The sequence below is a fragment of the Gouania willdenowi genome, chromosome 5 (genome assembly GCF_900634775.1).
Source record: "Gouania willdenowi chromosome 5, fGouWil2.1, whole genome shotgun sequence".
NCBI classification, from domain to species: domain Eukaryota; kingdom Metazoa; phylum Chordata; class Actinopteri; order Blenniiformes; family Gobiesocidae; genus Gouania; species Gouania willdenowi.
The window spans coordinates 26,822,695-26,839,116 of record NC_041048.1 but is presented as its reverse complement, the minus strand read 5'-3'; the positions used below and the strand labels follow the sequence as shown (position 1 = coordinate 26,839,116).

At 35.4% G+C, this 16,422-nt stretch overlaps 1 protein-coding gene across 7 annotated transcripts in view; it reads left to right on the top strand.

The window, feature by feature from the left end:
* The window catches only part of dlgap4b (discs, large (Drosophila) homolog-associated protein 4b), a 141,308-nt gene that overhangs the window by 120,338 nt on the left and 4,548 nt on the right, over nt 1-16,422 (top strand). For all 7 annotated transcript variants that reach the window (XM_028446681.1, XM_028446683.1, XM_028446684.1 and 4 more), the window contains 4 exons: nt 8,485-8,924; nt 10,839-10,927; nt 11,792-12,258; nt 14,908-14,999. In XM_028446681.1, the coding sequence (XP_028302482.1) occupies nt 8,485-8,924; nt 10,839-10,927; nt 11,792-12,258; nt 14,908-14,999 (1,088 nt within the window). The remainder of the gene's footprint in view (nt 1-8,484; nt 8,925-10,838; nt 10,928-11,791; nt 12,259-14,907; nt 15,000-16,422) is intronic.

Sequence of the window (16,422 nt, the reverse complement as noted above, 5' to 3'; positions counted from 1 at the left end):
AGAGAAAATATGAATCATTGTGTAAATGAAACTCAACAATATTTGCAGGGGCTCACAGTTTCCCCGGTGCTTATATTGCATGATTGCAGTTATTTTTAATAATATGATATATTTTCCTCAAATTTTAAGTAATATTTTCCCTAATTAATCAGAAATTACTCACAAAGCCTACAAAATTTAAAATGAAGATCATATTGGGTCATATTGGGTCTATCACTTATTGCTTGGATATTATCGGTTTCTTACAAATTCAGTATTTTATGTATACGTAGAAGTGCAAACTAGGGCACAATAATGTTGAAATTACTCATTTTCCTGCATAAAATCTGTGGCCCACTTGAGATCAAGCTGCTCTGTATTTGGAAAATGTTTAAAATCATTATTTGTCAGGATTAGGTGTTTGGCTGCTTGAACATCAGCTAGTGTCATTACCTCTACTATCCACACAGTGGCGCTGTTCACCACACTCTGCTGAGTAATCAGCACAGAAGATGCTGCATTCAATTAAATAGAATTTTCTAATTTCCAATCTTTTTCCAGCTCGAATCTGTTTTCATTCAGCACACTCTATCGATTGAATTACATGGACGAAATAAAAGTGTGCTAATTTATCAGTAAATGCTTATTTTTCTTTGCACAAAACATTTCCAGGTGTTAAAACAAACTAATTTGCAGTGCAACTTTAAATGCATGATGCATTTCTAATATCTAAGCCTGTAATTGTAGATGCTGATGAGACAAATGTGGAGATAATGTTGAATATTAGAAATGTGAAACATAGAAAAATGTGAGGTGCACCTTAAACTAAAAATCATTTTAATTTTATATACCTAAAATATCAGCAGCATGGAGATGTATGAATGTCCCTGGTGCTGGGGTCACAAGCTGGGCTCCTTTCTGTGGGGGGTTTGCATGTGAGTGTGTGGGTGTCTGTGACTGGTTTTGGAGAGACCAGCTAGAATAAATGGATAATAACTCTGATTTGTCAATCATTATATATATTTTTCAACTGAGCTTAATTTAATTTGAAAAGAAAACAGATGTTTAAAATAGCCCACAAAACTCACATTTTAACAGGGCTGTATTGTCTTGGTTGGATTTCTGTAGAACACATACCAAGGTTAATTTGAAAGGTTATCGCATATTAATTATGATTTTACAAATTAACACAAATATATATATATATATATATATATATATATATATATATATATATATATATATATATATATATATGTGGAGTTAGCCAAAATAAGTGTATCCAAAGCAAAGTTTTTAATTCACATATTTAACTTGTGTTGTTTTTTTGTTTGTTTGTTTTTTTACTTTATTGTATTGTGAAATATTGTCTAGTATACACTATAATACAATAGTTGAAAGTCTTTAACATGCTTTTGAACAAGCTCTTATACCAAAACATTGTCTAATTCTTTCATTCTGACGTCGCCTACTTTATCCATTAAATATGTAATTTCCGAGGTGTTCGTGAATGCACCCTGTGCCACGCCCCCTGTATCTGTGAGACAGTGTAAACATAGAGCAGTTTTCCTCACTCACACTCTGCACAGCTTCTGCAGCTTCTTTAATGTTTTCTTACCTGTGCACCTGACAGTAGGGTGAGTTTACCTTTAACCTTCTCGTTTTCTTTCATCTTGGCGTGTGTTGAAAACTTAAAACTTAGTTTCTCCTCTTAAATGAACAAGTATATATGGTTTATCAATGCACTGAATGCTTTTTAAACATGGATTTGTATCGATAACTAACAAAGAAAAGGGGAAAAATAGAGCTGATAGTAGGGAATTTATTTATATATTGGTTTGTTTGCCTTTTTAGTGACCCTTTTTGTGTTGTTGTGTCTGGCAGTTTAACATATCTATGAATGTCCAACTCCCTGTGCTTTGTCTTCATCATATTTAATGTATCAGTGCTAATCATTGGTTAGTTGTAGGTGAACCAAGCAAATTTAAAGTGATTGTATTACAAAAAAATATATTTGTCATATTTCGGTATAATAATAAACTCCTGATATGTTTTTTAGCACCTGACCTCAGACCCAGTGGTAGTTGTTTGATAAAAACAATATATATATATATATATATATATATATATATATATATATATATAATGGCTGTTAAAATTTCAGATATTACAAACCTGCAAACAGTACAACACCTAATGGTTCACTTGAGCAGAATCTCTTTTCTCTTGGTTCTAACTGTCCAACCTGCTTTTCTACTGTTCACTAATGTAATGTGCTCAGGTGGGGCCAAAAACTAATCTCAGGTCATTACATCTGTAGTTCAAAGGACAGGTAAACGCCTATTTTATGACATAAAAGCCATTCATTTAAAAAAAAAATGTTTTTATGCTTTGTTGACAAAATGTACTTCAAATCATTTGAAGCTGTTTTTTTTTTTTTTTTTTTTTCACGTGTTTACAGTCATCACTCATAAGTTTTTTTGTACAAGCTTAACATTAACATACCATTCATTAGTTAAATTGATAGCAGAATCTATGTTTTCTCTACGTTTTATTTTAGTGTATATTCTGGATTAGCATCATCGTTTTGTAATACTACATTCAATAAAATGAATTCATATTAGGTCACTGGTAGATGGTGTTCAGGTGTAAAAATGGTGTGTCATTGTAACCTATACACATTTTTGCATACTCAGCTTTGTGTTTAGAACATTTTGTATGGATACTATGTGCTTACTTTACAAACCCAGACATACACTTGACTGTTTTTCAGCTTACGTTGCTTCTCTTCCAAGGCATTTTGTCTTTTTTATTTTTATTCCTATAAATTCCCTGGTTTCTTAATATTCGGTGAGAAAAACTAATCATTGAAAAGAAAAAAATAATCCAAACTGGTTTAACCACCTTTGGGATGGTTGTGTGCTTGTATCAGAAAGTGTCTTGTTACAACATGGTCACCTTGGGAATGAATCAAAAACAAGCACAGTGGAATAAATAGTGGTGTTCTATAATACTATTGTCTAATCTAACCAAAGGGAAAATACACAAGATTCACAGCCAACAGATTAGTTCAGCTTGGTGGTATACAGTGTTCAAATAATAGTCTTCATGTTAGATAAGACTTTTGATCATATCTTTATACGTTTATACCAGAGTCGTATAGAGAGAGCGTTGCGACAGTGGAAGTCCAAAATGCTTGACCGTCACATGATTCATGTAAGACTGAATATTATCCCAGAAGTTAGTGGCGGTGGTTAGTGGCGCCATTTCAGTAATTTGTCATTAATTGACAATATTTATACAGTACATATGTATGTGTATATACAATATATGTTTATGTAGTTCCATAAATAGTTTTTTTCCCTAACGTATATTTGTATTAATGGTTATTGTAAACAGCTAGCTTACCTGCTTTTTTCACGTAGTTAAGGCCCAAAAAACTTGTTAATATGTATTATATACAGTATGTATTGCTTTTAATTTTCTTTTAATTGTCAGTCATTTTGTCTGTTTATGTGGTTTTTACTTATTTTTATGTGTTTTTGGAGTTATTTTCTGTGTTTTTGTTGTTATTTTTGTGAGTTTTTGGAGAAATTTTCTGTGTTTTTGTTGTTATTTTGTGAATTTTTTTGAGTCAAGTTGTCTGTGTATTTAAGGGAGCTTAATAATTGATGTCATCATTTAGATTGCTCCATATTCTGACACCCTGAACTGAAATACACCTTTCTGTATCTGCATTCCCTACTATAGAAGCTAACTTATCTGCTTTTTTTGACGTAGTTAAGGCCAACATTAATTTGGTTAAAAAATATGTTAATATGTATTGTATACAGTATGTATTGCTTTTAATTATTATTATTTTTTTTTTTAAAGGGGGTAATTAAAAAACACCACAAGTTAATGGGTTTAGATATGCTGATGATAATATAATAATAATAACAATTAATAATACTCTATGATTATTTAAACGTCTTAAAGTTCAAAAGTGCATCACAATCTAAAAAAAAAAAAAAAACTATTGGAGTGAACGGAATTGTCGCAACTCTCTCTCTCTATACGGCTCTGGTTTGGACCATACAGTGTAAAAAAGATGGCAGTGACAAGCTCCTCTAAAAGTGAAGCTTTTTTAGAGCTTCTCTGCTGAATGGCTGCAGTATAGGCCATAAACCCCGCCTCCTCAATGCTAAAAGATGGGATGTTGGTCAAACTGTAAAGATAAAATACTCGTCACTTAATTTTTTAACCTAAACTCTGCTGTGATCATTAGTTATTATCACCTTACGTTGTTTTCACGTACTCATTTTTCTGTGAAGTTTGTTTTAAAAGTTATTTGAGGTGGTAATACGGGATTTGACGTCACATAATACGATGATTGACAGCCGATGATTGGGCAGTACGCTAAATGGGCGTGGCATGTTACCAGGGATCCTCCCGCAGGACCCTACTGCACAGACTCTGGCTCCAAATTACGTCAAATTTGCAAGATGGCTGTGCCCCTAAACGTTGTATTTTGGCTTTAAGAATAATTGTTATATATATATATAGAACATACAATGAACATACAATTACAAAGGAATAGTAAGACAATAAAAGGAACTGACAACAAAAGAATAATAAACATATTAATCGTAGGAGATGGCTTAGATGCTTGAATGTTTTGTAAATGTTTATGGCCTTATTGTTTGCAGTGGTTTCAATTGTGTGAAAAATCCTGGGTTAATTTGTTTTAAAAGTGATGTTGAGTTGGTTTGTTTTGGCTCCATTTGGCTTTGTGTACATGGTATTTAGCAAGGAATGTTATGGTTTGAATCAGAAGTGAGAGGTCTTCAGGTTTGGTGTGGTTATCAAAGTAAAATGAGATGTCTCTCTCCGAAAGGCCGGCCAGATATCCTGTTTTATTGGAAATAAATTGCTGTAAGTGGATCCAGAGGTTTTTAATATAAGTGCAGTTGTATAACATGTGACTATAATTAATATATAGCTAACATTTATCTTTCTTTTTTTTTTTTTTTTTTTTTTGCTGGATGTATGATGTGAAGAATTTTGAAGTTGAGTTTTTTGATTTTATTGAAGATGTAAAGCTTCTCGCCGACCCACCATACCTTACCCGAGTTTATTTCCCCATGGAGTGAGTTCCAGTGTGACGTTGCAACTGGTCTTTTTGGAGTTTGAATAATATTCCTGATGTATTTATTTGGGCATGATTTGCTTGTGATATTTATTTCTATTTAATTTCTGTCTTTGAGGATGAAATTGAGAACCCTTTAACAAATGTAGTATTCCATTTGGTATTGCGTAACATACCTTGACATAGTCTGATTAGTTAGTAACCCTGTTAGCACACACACATCTCGCCGACGTCGGCACAATGAATGAAGTTGCATCGGCGAGACGTATTATGAAGAGCGTTTGCTCATTGGGTAGATGTCGAGGAGACATCGCCGTTTAGCTTATATTAACCTTTATTTAGCTCTGATCATTCATTTAGTATAAATATCTCCATATCCATAGTTGAATTTTTCTGATAGGAAATGGCAATGTCACAACAACAAAAAACAATATACTACCACTAAAGAGCTTATTATGTGTGGACAAAATAAAGAGAGACACAGTTCATGATGATAAATGTATTTTCAGCACCATAACCAAAAGAGCCACAGCACAAAAACAGCTTCATGTCAGTGACATTTTACAGTTCTACAATTTTATAAGTGGTATCACCGATTTAGGGGGAAAAACACACACAAAATGACGCATTAGGAGTAGAGTGCGATGCACGATCTGAGGCCGACATCGACGAGACGTATGCGTGCAATCTGGGAATGAAGTCATTATACATTAGAAGTTCTCCCTGTGCGTTGATCAACTGATTAACCCAAATGATTCCATGATTAAACCAATTTTTAAGAAATCTCAATTTATTGCGGTGTTTGATTCGTTCATTTTTCCAAATGAAGCAGCTGGTTGGCGAGAAGTTGTGCGGCTTCAAGAACGTTGAGTGGGAACTATGGAGGACGTCACGTCCATCTTTTTTAGTCTATGGTTTGGACTTGTATAGTGCAGTTTGTCATTGTGTCCTCGTCTTTAAATAGTTTCCATCTTTGACGTGTCTTTTTCTGACTATATCACTGAATGTAATTCATTTTTTAAATGACAATGTATTATGTAACTGTGTGTGCCTTTTCAATCTATTGTATTATTCCTGTCTCTTGTTTAATCCTCATCATTTCTTAGAATTAACTGTAAATCCTCTAATAAAATCTACTCATCAACCACGACCTACATATTTGTGTAGGTCTACTATACAATAACTCATTCTGTGCTGTAGTGCAGGGGTTCTCAACTGGTTTCACCCTGGAACCCACATGTTGTCATGGTCATTAATTCGAGACACGCTTTTTTTTTTGGAATTCAACCAACCAAATTTACTTTTTTTAAATAGATTTTGAAAACTCACATATATAATCTTTTTTTATTTTATTTTATTTTATTTATTTATTTTTTCTTTTAAAAACATAAATCTGTATGTTTTCCTGTGCATTTCACAGCATGTCTGTCAAAAGTAAAGTTTCTTTCAAAATAAGACAAGTCCAAGATGAAGGACTTTTTAAGTATTTATTGACCAGCTGTCCGCGACCCACTCAGTACAGGTCCGCGACCCACTTTTGTGTCCTGACCCACCAGTTGAGAATCACTGCTGCAGTGTGTGAAATATTAAGCAATGAGGATATTTTTCTAGCAAGCTATTAGTGTGACCTATTTATTATGTCCAGCTCTCTAATATCCATCTCATATAATCTCAGAGATAAATATTTGGTTTTGTATTTCTGTACCCAGATCAGATTATAAGCTAATATTATTAAAGCCTATTATATGTTGCACAGAGACCTATACAGGATTTCATTGTGTACGATTGGTATCCATAGACAAGGATGCACAAACATCAATGTTTGGTCATATTGTCAAGCAAGTTTCACTGTTGCTATATCAACAACATCCCCACTACGCCCTGTCGTTCCCAGCATCTCCTGGGGCTGTGAACCAGTTCATAATGCACTGGTGTGTTTGATCCTACAATAAACAGGAACATCTGATAATAACTTAATGTGTATAGACACATACACACCCTTTCTATTATATTCCATAACAATTCATGATAGACAAATAAAGAGTTGTTTTGATCCAACAGATGCATTTCAGTAAATACTAAAGTTCATTAAAATACTTAAATAATTTTCAATCCTTTTTTAAAAAAAATAGTTTGATATTTTATTGAGTCAATACTCCAACTTGTTATTTTAAAACATTTCTTTGAAAATCATTCTTTATAGATTTCAGTTAATAAAAACTCTAAATGTGTAGATATAGTGAAGCACCCTTAAGGACAAAAATGATTTTTGTTCCAAAAATATTAGCTTTCTGAAAGGTATTGAATAACTTGCTGGGGATTTTTTCAGTGGCAATGGAGATGATTGCCTACTATAATATTGTGGCATTTTTGGGATTAGTATTTGCAAAGCTTTTTGTTATTGTTGTTGTTTTTGTTTGTTTTTTGATTGTGTCTCTAAACATACAAACCTATTCCTCCTGTGCTGGAATCTTAATATCCTATTTTTTATTTTATTTATTTATTGGGTCCTGTTGTTGTTCCAGTTGATTAAACATATTGTTGAATTTGTGGTTATTTTTTAAGGAAGATTGGCCACACAAGGTGTACAGTAGTTCTCATAGAGGTCAAAGCTACTTTCAATGAGGCAAAAAAAATAAATAAATCATATTATTGATGTGTTGTGTGATGGATCTATGATGTGTGGCTTTCGTGTAAGTCTTTTAAACTCTCTGTAATAATCTCAGCTCTATGTGTTAAACCCTCTCTAAAGCATGCAACCATGTGATAATAAAAGTGATGTTTTAAGGAACCACACCTTTCATTATGTAATTATATTATGTAGAAAACAAACAGTACCGCATCTAATGGAACCGTGGTTAAACAGTAAAACAATTGTCAGGAATAGGTTTGAACCTTAGCATGTGTGTTTCAGTGTTTTCTTTCCTTTTATGTGATGTTCATGAGTATATATTTAAAACATTCTGACAGGTTATGGCAGGGTCTGAGAATCAGCTGATGACTAAAGTGTTGTGCTGACTATCATCTTCTCTATGACTGAGGGGTGTGGTGATTTGATTTTAACAAACTGAATCAAGAAGAAGAGTCTTCCTGAAGTCTTTATTGCATGTGACACAGGTATTGCTTGCCTGTTGGAGGTTGATGATTTGTTTTCCTCTCAGTTGTTGTGCATCAGTGAGTCAGTGCACCGGATATGCTCAGAGAATTATTCTTTAGGTGTTAACTCACTGTAGTTAAAGCAAAGGGTGATAATAATGAGTAATTCACAGCTCTATATTAATAATGAATGTGATTCGTTGATTCATTCTTTGTGGTTTACAGCAAAGCTCCATCCTTTCTAGTCCAGTGTTCTAACTCTGCACTATTTGTTTCTGTAGTCTCCACATGCAGAACCACCTATAAGAAGGCCGCTCCGCCTCCAGTTCCACCTCGCACCACCTCCAAGCCCTACATCTCAGTGACCGTTCAGAGCAGCACAGAGTCGGCCCAGGACAACTACCTGGATCAGCAGGACAGGAGGTCAGAGGTCACGAGCCAGTCCAGCCACGCCCACAGCAACTCTTCTGACAGCCTTGACAGCACCCGTGCCAACAGCCTGGCCCGCGGTATCCCTCGTCCTCCCCACATCATCGCCACGCCCATCGCTACCACAAGAGAGCCTATAGGCCCAGCCACCGCCAATGCGTTCACTGAGACCAGTGACTCTGTGGTGCAGCATGAGCATCTGAAATCAGGTGTGAATAAAGGGAATCTAGCAGCAGAGGAGCCCCTCGTACCTCCTGTTCCCAGACGTAAACTCTCCTCCATAGGCATACAGGTCAGTGTGTGGCTTCACTTCATCTCATCTTAGACCAGGGGTTCTCAACCTTGGGGTCGCGAGACACTGGGAGAAGATCGCCAGATGCCTTCAAGAAACTAAGAATATTTTTTTGGACATTTTGAGCCCATTTTTGCTTATTTTCACGCCTTTTCTGCAAACTTTCAATATTTGAACCCATTTCATCACTTCTTCTTGCCATGTTTTTGCTCTTTTTAATGCATTTTTCTACATTACTCCCATTTCTTCATCAATGTTCAATGCCTTATTTGCACATTTTTTCCACTTTCAAGACATTTTCAGCACTTTTAAACTTTTCCCACCTGATGTCACATATGTTGATCCAGCATTGTCACTTTTAACCTCTTTTCACCATATTTCATGCTTATTTTTTGTCAATTTAACCACATTCACCATTTGTCATGCCCATTATTTGCCAGTTTAAACTAATTGTTCCTACTAATTGCATCAATATTGACACTTTGAACCACTTTTTGTTGAATTTACAACTTTTAACCATTTTTTTTTTTTTAAAATCCCCAATTCACCACCTTTCACCACCTTTTCCCCTTTAAACCCTTTTTTTCTGATTAAAACAAGGATTTACATCTTTAGGATGACTACTGTATATATTATGGCCCAAACAATGTTAAACTTCCTGAATAACAGTGGATATTATTCAAATTAATAAATAAGTGTGATCATCATAGATTCATAGAACAATGGACCATCATTTTGCTGACTTTATGGATGGGCTGCAAAAAGCTCTCCCCTTTATTCCCCCTTATAGATAGCCCTGTCTCCACATGACTGTTCTTCAATGGACATGTCTGTGTTCAACCACCTTCAGCTACAGTGGGGGTCCCCGCTCTCTGGAACCTTTATTTTATGGGTCAGGGGCTGAAAAGGTTGAGAACCACTGTCTTTGGCCATTGTCCACATCAGTCATTGTTTAGACACACCCATTTAAAATTCTTGATCATAAATCTACTTGATAATTTTTTGACAAAGTATTTTCTAGATCAGAAAGTCTGGTTATAATTACACAGGTTTTACTGTATATTTTATGTATGTCCCCTGCTTGTGTCACCTCAAGCCCTTTTTTTAATGGCAAAATTACAGATATTTGTACAGTGGAACTTATGATGTGATTCATTTCTTCAATTTTTTTTATTTTCAAACTCGATGTTTGTCGTGTTATTTATTCACTTTTTTTAAGTTCATGAGAAAAAAAAAAAATGATAATGATACAATAATTTGAAAAGGGAGAAAATAAACAAAAAATAGAAAAATAGCCATGCTTTTATTTGAATTTAACTGTGGGCTACTTACATACTAATATTTATTATTAAAAATGTAAATACAAAACAACATAAATAAGACCACAATACAACACAAAAACAGAGACTTACAATTCATCTGACTCTAAAATTAAAAACAATCTGTGCATGAAATTTGCATATGTTTTTTTTTTAAATCTCAAGCTAAAACAGTCTACAATGCCCAGGGTTAAGATATGGATATCAAAATGAACAATGGGTCTTGTGATGTTTTAATATCGTGACATATTATTACACAATTTATCGACCCACCTTTATCAGTTACCCAGTTAGCTAGTTAGTGTTGAGCTTTTCTTGAAACTTGAACAACAATCGTATTGGAAAATGAGTTGATTGGCATTTTCCTTTCAAAGCAAACAGTTCAGGAACAAAGGTTTTACTATTACTGTTCACACAGACATCCTCGAGGATCCAATACCTGACCAAAATTGAGCCATAAATCTCTGTAATGTTGTCCATGCACAAACAACACGTGTGGTTTTATCTGTGTTGTTTTTATTTTACTATGGATCCCATTGGGTCCAAAGATTTATTGATATTTATTTATTTATTTTCATCATATTTCTTTTCAAAGGTTGACTGTATCCAAGAAGTTCCCAGAGAAGACACGCCGCCATTAGCCAAATTTCAGTCGATTGGAGTACAGGTGGAGGACGGGTGGCAGTAAGTCCTCTTCCTGTCCTTTTAACAACGTGAGGAATTTCTACTATAGCCACACACAGACTCCCCTCACCCTTCTGTCCCTTCATACACTACGTGTAAAAGTCAAAGCATCCATGTCGTGTATGTATGTTGTGTTTGTGTTGGTAAAGCATTTAAAGATCCCCTTGAACTCATGGTGTCATTTTTTTAAATCCTTTAAAAAGGAAGTCAACACCAAGTCTTTGCCTCCGCTTTGATATGCTGCCATGTTGAATCAGACATTTTTTTGACTCTGACTTTTTGAGTTTAACTTCAATAGCTTGTTTGTTTGTTGTTTGGGCTCCAACTCTCAAAATACAGAACACTCTAAAGTTTACAAGTGGAGCACATTTTTTCTAAGAGGGAACCTTTAAATCAATCTTTGCTTCTTTTGTGTTTGAGCCTCATTTATGTGGTTTTTGTGATTTTTATTTCCATCTTCCCTTAAACCTTCTGACACTGCTGCAGTTTTACTTTCAGCCTTGCTTTGGGAACTAACAGCAATCTCCCAACAGGAAGATAACCCATTTATTTTGGTTCATTTGTTCATTTTTCACAAAACCCTATTTATTTAATTTTACTCATGTTGCTTTTGATTTGCTTTTCATAGCTTTTAGACTTTTCATCCTACCTTTTGGTTTAACTATAAAAGATCATGATAAAAGATTGAGGCGTTAGTGCGACATCATCGTGAGTCTGATTGATTCTGTCCATTAATACCATTATTGATCATCAATACACATTCACACTTGTTCTAAACAAGGAAGCCATGATTCTTGTGACAAAACAATTTCCAATCTGTCTGTGAGATGGTTTTCTTTAAGTGCCCCGCTGTTCTCTGTGCAGGCACAGTCGTTCCAGCAGCATGGCCTCAAAACAAGAAACCGACTCCGACACACAGGACATCCGCGTCACTCCCAGTTTGTCAAATGCCAAACCCTTTGAAAAGAAAGCCATGTTGAACAGTGCCAGCCAGTCCACCAGCCCTCCTCCTGGAGACAACTCTTTAGACAACAGAGATCTCACTGCTGACGTTCTGCAGCAAAGACAGATCCTAAAGCGCTCCACCACCCGAAGCAGCTCTTCCTCTTTCTCTGAAAGTCTGGACCCATTACTGGACCCGTCGTCTCTGCCACCCCCAGATCCCTGGCTGGACAGTGACAGCCTTGCTCAGAGTGGGGAAGGTGGGGGAACAATGTGTCACAGAGACGGCCACTGGTTCCTTAAGCTGCTGCAAGCCGAGACGGGACGCATGGAAGGCTGGTGCCAACAGATGGAGCAGGAAACCAAAGACAACCAGCTCTCTGAAGAGGGTAAGGACAGCAGGGAACTCAGAGATGATCCAAGGTGGGAAAGTGAGAATCCAATGTCTCAGTGGAAACAGTGCAATAGACAACCGCAGAGTTTGACTTTATTTACTGCCTATAAGTTCATTATACTGTACAAATTACCCACATATTTCTCAAGCCATAGACCATGTGTCATAATCAAGGCCCGGGGGCCAATTCCAGCCCTCTAGAGCATCCATTTTGGCCCGCAGGAGAGAGTAAAAACAATGTCAAAAATCAATGTGTAAAATGTAAATGATCAACAAATTTGATTGTAGATATCGCAGTACCTCAAAATACACAGTTTATTTTTTCCCTATATCTTTTCTTTATATTTTTTTTCCCTTTTTTATTTTTAGTTTTTTTAAATACACTTATTCAGTGAAACTTTACAACATTAGGGAAGCAAAAAATTGTTTCCTATTCATCCACAAAATTTCCCCAAAATAAAAAATAATAATTCAATTCAACTTTATTTATATAGCCCAAATTAACACAAAGTCATCTCAATGCGCTTAACAAAATATAAAGTTCATAGTAAGAAAGAAAGAACCTTCAATTACAGTAACATGAATACTACTTGTAATCTAATATTTTCACCTCTGTAATTAATTGTTATAAATAATAAAGGGGTGCAAAATAAAACAAACAAGGTTCGATCATAATGTTTATGTGCTAAATCCAAAGTTTTCCTGTTCATTTGGGTGGACATACTGTATTAAATGGGAATTGAGTTGTGGTTTGAATTTCCTGAGGGAAAGTATAAATTTGTCTTATGTTTCTCAGCATAGTGACATTACCAATCACATGGCTTATTGATAAACGTCATCAAACAGACTTTTACCCCAAAAAAGCTCAGCATGCTAAACATTTTGGTCAAATACTTCCCCAAAACAAACCATGTCTGCTCTGTGGGAGAGCCTTATTTTTCTTTTTCTAGTGGACTGTGGCTGTCCGACCTGTGGTGAGGGGCTCAGTTATAAGACTGTGCCTCGGGCAACACACGTACGCACACGCGTGCACACGCACGCACAGAGCATGGAGTGGATGAGGGGTAATACCTGGGGTTACCACACACAAGCATTCCTTTAATCTCCACAATTACACAAATCTAGCCTGCAACTGATTAAACCTCAGATTAGATTAGTGGCTGAACATCAGCTTGATCCTCACAATCATAAACACACGGGCAAAAATACCCTCAGTGTACACAAATGGAACTTTAGAGCCTGCGACCACACAGTCGGTAACACACACACACACACACACAAGACAATGTGTGTTAATTTGTGTATCATTTTGAACAAACTTTAGACTTGGCAAACGGCACAGTTCTGTGACGTCTAACTTTAAATCATCTATTTTGGAGGATGGGGGCTTATTTGGTCAATCCAGATGTTTGTCCTAATTTGTTCACACAGCATCAGATTGACAGCTAAAGAATCTCTTTAAACAGGGACTCAGACAAAGCCTGTCACAGTGTCCAATTGGCTATAATCAAACTCAAACCACACTATTTATTTATTTGCACACACAAAATCTTTATGAAATCCATTTTAAATTTATGCGCACCAGTCCATCCAAGTGTACCTGCCTAACTTTCACCACCTCACCAATTCCAACTTCAAGTACATATACAAAGCGACAGATTAATGTACTTTTCCGAAAGCAAATGTTTTTAAAAGAGTTCAAAGTGGATATAGATTTATATAGAGTCTGAGGTAAATAGTTTCAATGTGATGAACCTTTATATTCAAAAAGTCCGTTGGTTAATAAAAGTTCTGCAATGCGGCAGATGAAAATCCCTCCAATGCCTTGTTGAATAATTGTGAAAATCAGAAGAATATTTCAAGAAATTACAGAATAAATGTGTTATCTCAGTGGGCGAGTTCACATACCTTTACATGTTACAGTTACTTTGTGTTAATATTGTAAATGGACAAAATGTAGTCTTTTCTGAACACAGGACCATCTGAGGAATTCAACTTTCTTAAAAAAAAATATTTTTGATTAGCAAAACCTTGTTTAAATAAGTTTGACAGGAATTATCCCAAGCCATATTACAATTGATAAATTAAACTATAATATAGAATCATCATACAAGAGGGATTAAGAAATGGACGGACTTTACCCAGAATAATGTAATATAATTAATCACCGTAGTGAAATTCTCTGCATTTTATCCATTTTGCAGCCTGTAGAATACCTATAGATTTAATGATTTTCCTACAAACATACTCAGAGTGAGGTTTCCAAGTGAGTTTTTGGTCAACAATGACTCGTAAAAATGTGGTTTTTATCTACTATACCTTCATCAATTAACAAAATCACATAATTTCATTATGCTGATTTCAAGGCAGTACACTGCAGCATTCATATCTACCAACAGTTCAACCTCATCCAGGCTTTTTCTGAGGTCACAGCCTTTCACCTGGTCGGTAATAGATGGAAATCATCACTTTTTTATCACAGGAATGAGACTGAATCTGTGAAGAAGAAAAGTGCAATAGAGGGAGAATTTACCTGTAGAAATAACAGATTTCTGAACATCTTTTGAATACAAAGAGTGGTCATAAAAATGAATTAAGGACTCCTCATTCTCTACATTGCTGTGTCTATTTCTCCTCCCTGTAGTGCTGGGGAAGGTTCGCAGTGCTGTGGGAAGTGCTCAGCTGCTGATGTCGCAGAAGTTCCAGCAGTTCCGTGAACTTTGTGAACAAAACTTGGTGCGTATCTGCTATTCTCTCACATACAACACGAGCCTTGTCTTATCATTTCTATAGTTGATGTACAATAGTATATAATGCAGAGTAATCCAAAAAAACAAACATGGTATATGTCAGATATCTATAGAAATCACCTACAAATTCAATACATTGAAGAGTGAACACTAGACAAATAGGTGTTGGACTTTATACATTTCAATTCATTTATGGGGTAAATTTTAAAAGGATTTGAGAGTTTTCACAGCATTTCACATTTTTTTATGTCACACAGAGGAACATAATCTGTCATGTCCAAATCTGTGTCAATCTGACCAAGAATACCAGCTATAGAGCTCCCTCTTGTGTTAAATATTGCAATTGCAAGTCAGGACTTTACAAATATAATAAACCAGGGTAGATTGGCACCGGCAGACCCCCGCGACCCTGTAAAACAGGAGCAAGTGGGTTTGAAAATGGATGGATGGATAAACCAGGGTCACCAACCTTTATGAAACTCTACTTCATATGTACTGTATAGTCTGAAGGGCTACCAGTGAGAAAAGCACTTCTTAAATCCTTCATTTTCACGGTTTTTTTTAATTAGAAAGTTAGATAATAAGGAAGGCTATAGCAGTAACTTAAAAAGGTGGGAAATGTTGAGGTTTCAAGTACATGCAAAACTTTTTTTGGAAATGTGCCATTTTGGATTGAAAAGAATGGAAGTGGTTAAGTTTATTTGTATCTGTTCAAACCAATCAGTTTTTCAGCAAAAAGGCCAAAATATTACATCGTAAAATATCGCACCACCCTATTGTTCTACCTACTGCCATAGATGAGTGTTTGTCTCTGTCAGTGAGTATTATGGACTTAAATGAAATTGATGCTTATTAATAGTAGAACATCAATGAATATGTTTACCCTAAACGTCTCACAGGACACCGGCACAGTATTTAGAAACACACTGATATTATTCCTCAAACTTAAATCTTGGCACACTGTTGATAATTGTTTGAAGTGTTTTTTATTTATGTATTTATTGAATTTTGTTTATAGTATTTGGCTGAGAGTTACAGGATGGATTGATGTTTTTGAGTTATTATTTGTGTCATAATAATGTATATGTAATATATTTTGGAGATGACTATTGTAATTTGCGCTATATTAATGAAGTTGAATTGAAATTAATTTAATGATTACTAGGACATCAGTCATAAATTGGACAACTCATATTTAGCCTGGTAGGACTGCTGATTTATCCCCAAAAGAGGAAAAGAGCTAGCCGCGTGTGCGTGACTATATTGAAATTATACTGGACTGTTACCAAACACAGTAGATACGACGATTTCTGAGAATATTCAAAAGAAATGTATTTACTTTGATGTGTCTCGTGCTACATTGACTGTCATATTTGCACATTTCTCATTCGCTGTCCCCCTGTGTCCCC